This window comes from Microtus pennsylvanicus, chromosome 6 (genome assembly GCF_037038515.1).
Source record: "Microtus pennsylvanicus isolate mMicPen1 chromosome 6, mMicPen1.hap1, whole genome shotgun sequence".
Classification (NCBI taxonomy): domain Eukaryota; kingdom Metazoa; phylum Chordata; class Mammalia; order Rodentia; family Cricetidae; genus Microtus; species Microtus pennsylvanicus.
In genome coordinates, this window is record NC_134584.1 from 123,791,474 (window position 1) to 123,804,463 (window position 12,990).

General features: G+C 52.4%; 1 protein-coding gene across 1 annotated transcript in view; it reads right to left on the reverse strand.

Moving 5' to 3' along the window:
- Window positions 1-480: 480 nt before the first annotated feature.
- The window catches only part of Pgbd5 (piggyBac transposable element derived 5), a 59,384-nt gene continuing 46,874 nt past the window's right edge, over window positions 481-12,990 (reverse strand). The window contains exons 3-7 of the mRNA XM_075977648.1: window positions 9,727-9,861; window positions 6,897-7,077; window positions 5,342-5,539; window positions 3,819-3,924; window positions 481-2,064 (exon numbers count right to left, since the gene is read on the reverse strand). Coding sequence (XP_075833763.1) covers window positions 1,869-2,064; window positions 3,819-3,924; window positions 5,342-5,539; window positions 6,897-7,077; window positions 9,727-9,861 — 816 coding nt within the window. The 3' untranslated portion in view covers window positions 481-1,868. The remainder of the gene's footprint in view (window positions 2,065-3,818; window positions 3,925-5,341; window positions 5,540-6,896; window positions 7,078-9,726; window positions 9,862-12,990) is intronic.

Sequence of the window (12,990 nt, forward strand, 5' to 3'; positions counted from 1 at the left end):
CCTAGCCGTCCCTCAGCAGGGAAAGTTTCTGAAACCCAAGACCATGCATGGGTGCTGGAATCACACACTGTGTTTCTTTCTTTACTTACACTCTTGTGATGAAGTTTAATTAGGCACAGTAAGAAGTTAACGATAAAATACAACAACTGTAGCACTGTGTTATAGTAAAAGTTTACAACTTATGGGAGGTTTATTTCTAGAATTTTTCATTTAGTATTTTTTGGATCACAGTTGACCTCAGGTAACCAAGACTAAAAATAATTTGGGGGGGGGAGTCTGGACAACTACACCCAGAGCTACTGTCATTCACTCATATGTATATCCACACATCAATCCTCGCTGATTCCTCTGATAAACTCTGTGGCTCACAATTCCACCAACAGTTTAGCTCACACATACCCGGTCACACGATGGGAAAGCAAGGTCAGAGGAGGAGCGTTCTAACCCTGACCCTAGAAACAAAGCCACATACTAACAGCCGACATCTAAATAGACTTTTATTTTTATTTTTCTTGTTTGGACAGAAAAGAAAAAGTCATTGGCCTTCGTTAGTCTCCCTAAGTGTTGGAAACACCTGAACTCAGAAAAAGGTGGACCTTGTAGAAAAGCGTCACAAATTAAAAATATATTTCTCCACGTGGCAAAAGTGCTCGCAATCCAGTTAAGGGTACAGCAAAGATTATCTCAAACACAATCTGAAATCAGGCCCACGATCCACAGCATCGCGGGTCCCACCACAAGTGAGGGCGCTTGAGGAGAGGGAGGACACAGAAGTGACGAGGTGCAGCCAGACCTCAGCTCACCAAATGAACACGGAAGAGTGCCCCGAAGCCCCCGTTGAGGACATCGTGTGTCTGGAGAGATTAGGTGGCGGTGGCGCTCAGATGAAGGGGCTGCTGCAAGGTCAGAGATCCCTCGTTCCCGTGTGTGGGGATGGTGGGTCCACCTCGGGGCGGAGGCTCCATGGAGATGCGTCAACCTCTGGCAGAAGGGCCTGGGTCTTTGGGTTCCACACGCCTTGCAGCCAGCTGCTGCCGGCCCCTGCTGTGGGAAGTCCCCAACCTCAGGTCGAGTCACAGGGGGTTCCCTAGCCAGGGCCTCCCTATCCAGCCGTACCTTTCTGGGGGACCACCACACACGGAGAAAGGATGCTGGAGGATTTTGTTTTCACAACGCTACGTATTTCTCAAAACAAGTAATTCTGCCAACAACGACATGGTGACAAAGAGCACAGCCTGCGGGTCCCCAGGCCAGACACAGAACTGTGATCATGCAGGGAACTGTGAGGGTGTCGGGGGGGGGGGGGAGGAAGGGACACATCTCGTTTACAGTAGACCTTAAGCAACAGTAGGAAAATAACCTGAAGATATATTGAAAAATAAAAAAACAGCATTGCTCTTCTCTGTGAACCTCTCGGTTCCCTCTCGGCCCTGCCCCGCACCAGCCCCGTGGAGGATGCAGCAGGAACACCCTGTTTAGTCAGCAAGCTGCAGCTGCTCCTGTCTCCTGGAGTTTTAACGGCACCACACCACATGTCTTCTTTCAAGGGAGCCATCTAAGCTGATCACACACGTCCCTAGGTGCTGAGTGGTGGCACTGAGTGGCCCATTTTGCAAGCTTGCCTGGTCTGAACTTGAGCCTGTCATGATCTCTCAAGCTCTGGGCAGCAGAGCACGGTCCACCAGCCCTGCTGCTGGTAGCTTCCGCTGCCACAGCCCCTCCAGTCACCTGTACTGGGCTCTGGGGAGCCCACCCCCTTTGGGGGGGTGATGCTGAAAGCAGACCCTCTGGCCACACATGGGCCCTCCAACAGGCAGGCAGGTGACTGGCTCCCTCCTTGTCCCTGCCACCCCTGGGCCAGCACAGTCTCAGTGGGCTGGTGATGCATCCTCCAGGCCCAGCAACTCCCTGACAAGTCTCTCTCCAAACTGAGCCCGGCTGTACCTCTTCACGTGGTAGGCATCTGACATTTTGTATAGGATGTAGGCGTTGTTGACGGCGATGCTGATGGCAAACCAGAACACCTGCTGCCACGTCTTGTTTGGCTTGTGAGAGATGAAATACCTGGGGAGAGAGGAGTACAATGTCACATAGCTGTTTCCCGAGGTTTAAACGCTCCACCCCTTCCTCGTGGAGGGGAAGCTCTTTAAGTTGCAGGAAGTAAACAAAACCCACAAATCACAGGAAGAAATAAAATCCACTGAGGGAGCTCTTGGAACTGGGGGGGCTGGGGAGTGCAGTGTTCACAAGGTCCCATCCCAAGGCTACATCAGCCATGCAAATACTGGGAGGAGGGGACTCTCCAATCGGCTGAGGGAACCCCAGGAATGGAGCTTTTGGGCGCTGCCACCCATGCTCCTGGTCAGTGACCATGATAAACTTGCTGGCTGACTAGGATAGACTATTGGAACTATTTCTTTAATCTGTAACGAGTGCCCGATCTGGGGTGAACAAGTGTTTGTTCTCCTCTCCTCAGAAAAGTCACGCAGCTGGGAAGCTGGGAAGAAGAATCCAGAGGCTCCAGAGACTCTACACTTGGTCACAGTTTCTGCAGACACCCATATGGTGGGGGTGCCAGGGACCAGCTGTGGGCAGGGCTCTGTCACAGTGAACGTCACTCAAGGAAAACAAAGAAAAAGGAACAGCTATTGAGAAATGGGAGAGAGGGTGGGGCTACAGCAGGCCCGACCCCAGCCCCCAGCAGCCCTCTTCCCAAAGCCCTGCTCTAGGCCCATCTACACCTGAAGTACTTGCTCCCTCAGCTCCGGGCCCTGCGAGGTGCTCTCTTTCCCAGATGCTTTTCATTTGTCCTTCCTTGGGGAAGATGCAGGATGCTGGGGCTGGCCCTGAGACACTATTCATGCCCAGAACCTTATCTCTTAGGATTATCTTTTCCTAGATATTTTCTCTGCATCCTGGCTATATCATGTCTGAAGACCGCCAGAGTGTCTAGCACAGGACACTACCCCTGTGTCCACTAAGCCACTACCTTCTTTGAAATGCGGTGGCGCTGATGTGGTAAGTGTCCTGTCAAGGCGGAAGAGGTGGCTTCTCACAGGCTAGGTACTCCAGACCAGGTCATAGGCCCAACAATGGAGGTTCCCCTAAGGCAGTCGAGCTAGTGCTTGGCTACCTGGCCAGCTGGACTAGCTCTGCTCTGGGTAGGAAGACTGTGATGAAGGCATCTACATGAGCAACAGCCTCCTCTGGGTATCAGGAGACCTGGGCAGGCTAGCGCTGTGTACAACAGCCTCCTCTGGCTATCAGGATGCCTGGGCAGGCTAGCGCTGTGTACAACAGCCTCCTCTGGCTATCAGGATGCCTGGGCAGGCTAGCTCTGTGCACATGTAAGTCACACACATCTGCTGCACACACTGCATGTGCCTTCTGCATACTGTATGTGCACAGTGCAAGCCCACACCTGATCACAGGGATTCTTGTGCAAAGGAACCAAGGACTCAGTGGACAGATGGGAGGGGGGTGGGACGGATGAAGCCCATGGAGGATAAAGGCTGAAGTGTGTGCCAGGATGCCCATCACTGGGCATGTTGTGAGGGAAGGGGCCTCAGGTGGGGATGGAGCCTGGACTGTGAGCTGAGTGGTGTGTGGTGGTGTTGTGTGGAGCTAAGGTGGGTGTGTAGGCCACCTGGGGCCAGGAGGAGGACCAGGAACGACCTCATAGCGCCTCATGCTCCAAACGCATGTTCTTCAGCATGTCTGGGCCAACACTACCTCCCAACACACAGTGTGCCGGTGTCATTTGCCCCCACCCAGCCACCGCCACCTGAAGAAGGCAGAGCGGCCGTCCCCACACGCACCTGCTGTACTTATCGTCGTATCTGCAGATGTAGCTGAGGTGAGCAGCAAAGGCCTCCACAGCCAGGGGGCAGGGGATTTCCCCACTCCTCCTCTTGATGATGACACCTGTGGGGGAGATGTGGGGCGCTCAGGCTTCCCAGTGTTCCTGGCTGCCCAGTTCCTGGGGGTGGCGTGGGGTGGGGAACTGCATCAGCACCACTCATCGGGTGCTTTAGCAGAGAGGGGGAGGGGACGCTGAAGGCAGCAAGTACAAAGACATCTGCCACCAAGGGGGCACAGGGACAATGACAAATCCACAGGCAACTCTAAGAAGCACAGGAGAACACTACCAGGTTAAGCCTGAGAGGAACTGAAGGGAAGCAGCGCTCTCTCTTCCTCCCCACAGTGGCTGACTTGGTCAAGGGCTGCTGGGAGGGGGACAGTGGCAGTTTCTCTGCGCCCTTTATTGTGTGGATGGGATCATATCACAGAGAAGCAAGGAGGCCGCCCCTCCACACCAGGCCCAACCCCCCACACCTCTCAAGGTCCTTTCCTGGGGCTTGGGCTGGAAAGTTCCCTGCCTTTCCCACTGTTACCCATCACTGACAGACACAGCTCCCTCAGAATCCTTGGCACATACAAAGGGAATGCAGCTAATGCCTCCAAAGTCATAGCACAAGTCACAACCAGCAGAGCCTGGGGGCCAAGAGAACCCACGGGACCTCCCCATTCCATTGCACCAACGGTTGCTGTATGATGCCTGCCCCTGGCCTGCCCTGCACCGTCTGCCTAGCCTCTGCCGGACACAGGGACAAAGATGGAAGTGTCCTTCCTAGCACGGTGTGCACCGGGCATGCTTAGGGTGGCCCACTGTGCTGGCTAGTTTTAGGTCACACGACAGAAACACATATTATACGGAGGATGTACATACACACTGCCGTAGAAGCACATGTGGATCACAGGTGTGACACAACCCTACATACATTGTACCACTACACACACACATGTGTGCGTGCTACAGGAACCTGCATGTCACACTCCCAGCATGCAAACAGGAATGCAAGCAGCGCACGTGAATGCCACATTGGAAGCAGCTCTGCAGATTCCTTTGCAATCGTCAATTTTTCTCTCAGCAGTTTAACACTGTCTTAACTGTCAGTTACTTTAAATACAGACTCTGGGCTAATTAAGTCCCTCTGTTCTGAATCGATTTTTAAATCCCCAGAGAACTAGTGAGGAGAGCAGTGGGCCGCCTGGCAGCCGGAATTACACAGGCGCTTTGCTTGCAGGAGTCCGCGATGATAAGATGATCCACACATCCACACAGAATGCAGTGCATCATTATGTTCTAAACAATAGGAGCATCACACCCTAACAAGCAGGTACGTCACAAAGCCACGTCAATCAAATCCTCCCAGCTTGCTAAGGGCTGCATGAGGCTCTTCCCTGCCCCTTCCTAGGACACAGCCAGCATGAGGGTGCCCCAGGCTTGTGCCCTAGGTGCCCCCGACTTCCTAGACCCACACTCACACTCCCCACTCACCTTGCTGCACAGGGGAGTAGGCATTGGTCAGGAAGCGGAAGTGCCCCTTGTTATACCAGCAGATCAGAGACATGTTCCCCTTTGTCCTGATCCGGTACTGGCCCCGGGCGAGCGGGGTGGCAGGGTTGGTCAACATGGATGGAGGGAGACCCGTGCAGTCGCTTTTCCTAGAGCTCAGTAGGCCACAGCAGTAGATCCCTGGCAGGAAAGATGCAAAATCTCACATGTGCCGTTGTCAGGGTGCCCCACCCACAACCCAGGGAAGGAGAGACAGGTGCGAGCAGAACCCTCAGAAGCCGCTGCTGAGGCCCTGTCCATACCCAATCACTCTTGTCCAGCCACAGTTCTCTGCCCATCTCCTAGCTTACTGAGCCTTGGATCTCAGAAGCCGCTGCTGAGGCCCTGTCCATACCCAATCACTCTTGTCCAGCCACAGTTCCCTGCCCATCTCCTAGCTTACTGAGCCTTGGATCTCAGAAGCAACACTCCTGACTTCTGGGGAAGCAGCCCAGTGGTCCAGGCCATGCTCTGGTACCAACACTCAAGCTGCTTACTTCCCCGCCCCCCACCACACACACACACACACACACACACACACACACACACACACACACAGGGGGCATAGAAAACACAACTCCCAGTACTGACAGCAAACCCAGGCGGGAGTGGACCATCACATACATCTGTGCAGACACCATCAGAGGTCACGCCTCTCTAAACATGCCTCCGCAGACATGGGCTCAGGCAGCAGGCCAGCTGCCCACTGTGTTTCATGGAGAGCCGGATCTCCTCCAAAGCTTCTGGGTCATGTGTTCTAGGACCAGTTCTGCAGCTTTCCTTCCCCCCTCAGTCTGATCTCTTGCTGAGCTCTCGCCACAGATGAGTTCTGAGCCTGCCCGCGACGGCCAGAGCAGACAGTCGTCACCCTTACCTAGCCTGCAGTGCCGAGGTGGACTGCTCCCCCACTTCCACACAGCTTCCAAGGCCCTCCACAATACAGGAGGGTTCAGTTTTAAGGCCTCACGTCTACTGTGTGGCAGAGCAAAATGCCTCAATTCTAGTAGCTTCTGTCTATGAGTGACACTTTCTGAGCTGTCTCCAAGCACAGCTTAGCATTTTTACATCCAACTTCTGTCAAAGCCATGGGAAGCTTATCAAGTCTGCAAAGAACAAATGGAACCTCGTGCTCCAAGACGCCCATGGGATTGTCCGTGACCACACAGGTCTCTGCCGGACGGGAAGGAGAGTCTCACTAGTGATGGTGGGTGATTCTCGTACTTTCCAGACCCCTCTTACTAGGAGCTTTTTCTCCAGGCCCCTGATGGCCAGAACCACACAGCAAAGGACACACACGAGTGCCCAGAAGACTGGCAGAGCTCTGTGTTGATGTGGTGTCTAGATGGTGAGCCCAGGACTAACACCTTGAGATCACTAGAACCCAGACACGGGACAGCCGAGACGCCTGTGCAGTCTGTGCTGGCCACCACTCCTGTCCTCTTCACCTCCCACCCCTTCCCCAAGGAGCTGGCCACGATGGGATGGCCACTGGACAAACCTTGCTTCTCAAATTCTTCAAACAGGGTGAGGCTGGTGATACTGGGCCCTGTGAAGATGATATAATTCTTCCCAGCCGCGTTCCGGCACAGGCTCCGGGCCACCATACCGTGGAGCTGGGGCTTGTTCTTCAGAGCATCCAGGCCATCTGGGCCACCACCTTCCTTCAGGTGGACATAGATCTTGAACGGAAATGTACAGAGATCAGACAGTCAAAGGCAACATGGACCATAGCATGAAGCTGCAGGACACATAGGGGCAGAGAATATGAGGAAGCTACCCCAGCATCTCATCAGCCTCCTGCAGTCCTAGGTCACCACCATGGCAACCCAAAATCTGAGCAGCTGGTGGTTCAGCCTGGAGGCTTCTTTCTGGAAAAGTCTAGGTGGGAAAGGAGCAGTTACAGAAGGCAAAACTGGCAGTTAAAAGTGATGCAAACATGCTTCTAAATTCCCAGACATAAATAAAAATATAAAAAACATAGAAGCAAGGGCCATTTCAAGGGCTAGGCACGCTCTTATATAGGTACTAACCACTGGGCAGAATGACCAATCAGCTCAAAGGCAGGCAGAGCAGGCCTCACCTGTCTCACCATACCAGAGATACAGTGGAGGTCGGATACACCCCAGGGGCCAGGTCATCAAAGAGGGGGTGTTGAACTTAGGAAGAAGTCCCTACACAATCCATGGTAGCTCCGTGACTGCCACCAAAGGCGTGGGAAAGAGGATGGATTTGATGTCAGGTACCAACTAGTTCCCTCCCCTAAAGAGAGCAGACATTCTTGGGAGTGCTCAGAGACCTTGTACACTACTATTCTCTCGTGCCTGCCCTGCCCTGCCCTGCAGCACACGCTGACAATGGAGCAGTCTGACCATGCCAGGGCTGCTCGGCTCTCTGAGAAACACCCAGAAGGAGCATGTGGGAGACCCAGCTACCATGCCAGGACCCATCCTGTCTGGTGAGTTTGGGAGGTCACCTACCAAGCACACGTGTCCTTGAAGAGAACAGAACGCAAAGGCCCAACTCTGTGCTTAGGTCAACGCACAGGAATGTGACTTAGCAAGAACGTCTTCAACAGAGCGGGCAATACTGCACTGAGATGTGGGGCAGAACAACAGAGGCACTGGGTTCAGCAATGGTCTGGAAGCTGTGGTCCTGGCCTGCGTGGATCTCCTGTAAATGCAGCTGAATATACGTGTTTTGACGCTGCACACATCCACAATTAGCTTCAGAAACACTATGCTCCAGGGTTTATTTTTTTAGACAGGGTGCTTCATGTATGACAGCTTGGCCTTGATCTTGTATGTAGCAGAAGACAACCCTGAACTTCTGATCCTCATGCCTCAACATCCTAAGTGCTAGGTTCACAGGCAGGAACTACCATACCAGGCTATGCGGTGCTAGAGACCAAACCCAGGGCTTTGTGCACGCGAGGAAGGCACTCTACCAAGCTACACCCCTGCCCCCAAAGTGCTTTTTATAAAAATTCAGCCATCACCACTATCCTAGGATTGTTACATGATCCCCAGCAGACATCTGACAGACAACACTATTCTGCGTCTTGCCGCGAGCTGTGGTTACACCGTTTGCAATTTGAAATACGACAACAAAATGAGCCCAAACCTCCCTTCTTCACAGCTTCATAGGGAGATTCCTTCTGAGCACAGACCTCAGCAAGCCAGCATTCAACTGTCTCTCTTATCCATTCAAGAACTTTCACGCTATGTCTTGGCTTAGTACTTTGCCGTACACTTCTGACGAATCTGCTGGGTCGGCATCATGACTCTTTCGTCTGGAGGTCGCTATACGGAAATACGGCTCATTTTTGGCACAAGCACTGTGCTAGATGACCCGATGACAGACAGCAGCAAGGTGACTTATGGGCAGGTGGTGTATACAGGGTGGATATGCTGGGCAAGTGGGTGACTCCCTTCTCAGGGTGGACCTTGGACTCCATCTCCCTACTCAGGAAAGGCCCAGCACCTAAGAGACGGTTATTCCTGGAGTGTTTTAAGCGATAGTTTCAGATGGCGATTCACAGCAGGTAGCTGGAGCCTGAAACTGTGGCTGGCCATGTAAATGAGCAGAGAGGACACAGTGCAATCAGTAGCTCTCTAGACGTCAATAACACAGCCAATGACCGACAGGCAGACACTCAAGGTCAGCACTTTGTTGATGGACCCAGAGATAGAGCTGGGCTCCAACCACCCCAATGGCCTGAACAACACATGATAATCTCCATATTTGGGTCAGGGGACATGCATGGAGCATGTGGTCCCTCCATCGGCTCAGCCCACAGCAGTCAAGAGGACTAACCAGCCTCGAAGCAATTACTTTAGCCAATGTCCAGTCTCTGCCACGCCCCCAGACGAACCCTAGGCAAGGAAGTCTGATGGCTTTCCCTCCTGGAAACCCTCCAGCTCTCAGGGGCTTTTCTTTCTTTTCCTCAATCTCCCGCCTTTACCGAATTCTCCTTAATAAAGCTTGCCTCCACCTAGACAAACTCAAAGCCAGTATCCCAGGCCATCTTTAGTGCCTCTAAGTGTCTGGCACCATTGGTCCTTGGGTCATCTCAAAATCCCTACATGACAGGGGTGGAGTCAGTCATGGCTGAGTCCTCTCCAAGGACCAGCTTCCCCACAGAAGGTGAAGTGAGACAGACTGCCCTCTGCTGGAGTGCCGGAGCCGAGCGTGACAGTGGGGAAAGAGTGAGCTGACTGGGCCCAGGGCACTCCACTTCGCCCTTCCCATCTCCTCAGTGTCTGCATATCCCCCCCACAGCCCCCAATTCTGACACCTCTCATCCCCCCTCTGCAGTGCCCCCGACTCACCTGGATGATGAAGCCGGTCGAAGAGCACTGGCGGACCCACAGGCTGAATTTCCGCTTTTTCCTCTTCCGCAGCTCACGCTCCGTGCATGTGGCGATAAACACAGGGTCCTCATCAATCAGGGGTTCATGTAGCACCTTCGGGAAAAGGAAAAGCACGAGTTCTCATAGGGCAGTGTGAGCCTGGTTCTCAGCAACACCTTCAGAAGGCTGTGTGACCATGCCAAAGTAGCTTGGCTTCTCTGACCTGAAGTCTCCTTACCTGCTGTTCTGGGGAGGACTCAGCTGGGAAGCATGGGCGCACTCACCTACACCCTGACCCGCAGCAGAGTCCTTTATCAGCTATGGCGTGGTTCTTGCTGTCCTCCTTGCACAATCCCACGCTGGCTATGCCTGTGATCTTCCCTGGCATGAGACAACAGGCTCAGAGCTGCTATCCCAGGCCCATCTTCAGTGACTGTATCTGGAACCCTAGATCCTTGGGTCATGTCAAAACCTTACATCACAGGGATGGAGCCAGGTATGACTGTGTCCTATGTCAGTGATTTATATCATTGGCCCAGGGTCACCAGTCCCAATTTGTGTCATTGTGTGTGTAGGTGTGTGTGTGGGGGGGGGCATATGTGAACATGAATGAAGATGTGTCACAGAATATTATTTTAAGATGTATTACATTTGTTTGTGCTGTGGAATATCTGTTTAATGACACAAAGATGTGTTGTATTTTTTTATGTTGCATTTGTTTGACTCTGTGCAGCTGCCTTCCTGCCTGCCTAAAACACACTATTGGTCTAATAAAGAGCTGAATGGTCAATAGCCCGGCAGGAGAGGGATAGGTGGGGCTGGCAGGCAGAGAGAATGAATAGGAAGAGAAGTCTAGGGAAGGAATTGAGGAGCAAGGAAAGGAGGAGAGGAGGATGCGGGGGCCAGGCATGCAGCCACCAGGCCAGCCACAGAATAAGGAGGAAAGAAAGGTATATAGGACAGAGAAAGGCAACAGTCCAGGGGCAAAAGGCAGATGGGATAGTTGAAGAAAAGTTGGCTAGGAACAAGCCAAGCTAAGGTTGGGCATTTGTAGGTAAGAGTAAGTCTCCATGTATTTATTTGGGGGCAAAAGTAAAAGCAAACAAACAAAGAAAGCAACAACAAAGGTGTCGACGGGGGCCATAGGCATCTGAGCCTGGGACAGGAGGTGCGAGTGGTTGGGAGCTGTCCAGTGTGTGCTCTGAAGTGAGCCTGGATCCTCAGCAAGAGCAGCAAGCATTCGAGCCACTGAGCCATCGCTCCAGCTTCGACACCCTGAGCAATTATTAACTGTCCTTCACCAATGTCAACGTCTTGATAACATGACTTTATGACCTTTTCAAAGAAAAAATAAAATAAAAAGACTCCAAGTTGGCTTTTCACACTGAAGTGCTTGGTTGGGAGTACACCGAGGCAGCACAGTGCATATTACAATTCCCTCCCCGGTTCCATTCCACGGTTATGAGCTATGAGAGTGTGCATCTGCTGTAAAGAAAGATGACATGCAGACATGCGGATTTCCACACGACACAGTGCTCTAAACGGAGGACCATCAAACCACTGCCTATTCTTATGAACAAAACTGATTGGAATAATTCTCTGTCCTCAAATACTGCAGCCTTGTGGCCACAGGAAAGAAGGGACAGGACCCACAAGAGGACCATCCGAAGCCATCTTTGGCCACGTACGGAACAAGTTTCAAGGACCCCAGTTCCAAGAGACAGTGGTCGAGTGTGTCTCTCTCGGCAGGTTTGAGTCAGCTCAGGGCATGCGACCCTTCTGAAGAGCCGCCTTAGTCCATGGCCCGGCACGGGCACCCTGGAAGGTGAGCTCTGCACTCGTGACCCAGCATTCTTTTGGTAACAGTGCCTTTGGTTCTATTTTAAAAAGCATCGGCCTCAGGGCTTTTTAGATGGTTCCTCTTGCAGAGGGCCCATGTTTGGTTTTCAGCACCCACATGGTAGCTCACAACCTTGTAGAATTCCAGTTCTAGGGAATCCAATGCCCCCTTCTGATCTCTGTGGGCACTGCACACATGTACTGTATTTAATACATGCAGGCAAAACCACTCATAGATATAAAATAAAAATAATCTTTCTTCCTAAGAAAGCATCAGCCACACCTCACTGGTATGCACTGGCACACTCTGCCCCTTGGATTTTTATTGTTGGAAAATCTTGAAAGTGACTTCAGGATGTGGCCCTGCCTCTGCTCGGTAAGGGAATGGACAAGGTGGCCTGCCTGTGCTGTAGCCCAGACCTTCATGCCCAGTTCCTCACAGTCCCTGACTCCTTGAAGCTTGTGAGACATCTAAAGCCCCGTATGGAACCATCTAGCAAAATGGACAATCTAAGGAGATCATAGGAACAGGGAAGAGAGCATGGAGGTGCCCTGGCTCCCTGCTCTTCCCCTCCCGTCTTCTTGACTGGACGGACCATGCATCTGTTGTTTCTCTTCCTCAGTGAACAAGTGAGAACATCTCCACACGCTCTCCAACCACACTGATAAGCGCATCCCAGCAGGGCCAGCAGGAATCTGAGTCTCTTCCTCCTCTGGGGAAAACAGCCAGCATCTCTGTCACACTGCACTATCCCTGAGTCCCCTCTGCGACAAGCCACTCAGGGTGTGCCAGGTAGCACGTATGGTAGACAAACATCTCTGGCTTATTTGCATAATCCCTCTCCAGGGATATTTCTCTGGTTAATCTGGCTCCTGCTTTGATGAAAATAATGTGCTTGTATGTGAACATCACACACAAAAATGGCTTCTTTTGCTGGCAGATTCTGGGGTCTTCTGAGGACTCTGCAAAACCTTCTGCAAAGAGTAACATCTGCTAGAACAATAGCTGCCAAGGTTGCACACTGAGAGTTCATGTACCTGTGTGTGCATGTGCACACGTGTATGTGTGTGTGCACGTACAGACACATGTGCATGTGCCTGAGCATCTGTGTGTTCAGGGCAGTCACAATGGTGGTACAAGGGAGACAGCGCCGGGTCACTCCTGGAAACTGGAGCAAGTCCGACCCCAGCTCTGACAAGACGGTAGGGAAGAACACTATTTCCACAGACAAAGGTAGACAAGTTCCCAGGCAAGAATGTAGCTTTCCATGCCCTCCCACCACCCCACCTCTGGCTCTCACAAGGTGTCTGGCAAGTTCTAGAACAGTAGGGAAACCTGTGCAGAGAGTTCAGAAGCCCATGGACCTGTGACACAGTAACAGACCCCCACAAAAAGCCTGATGT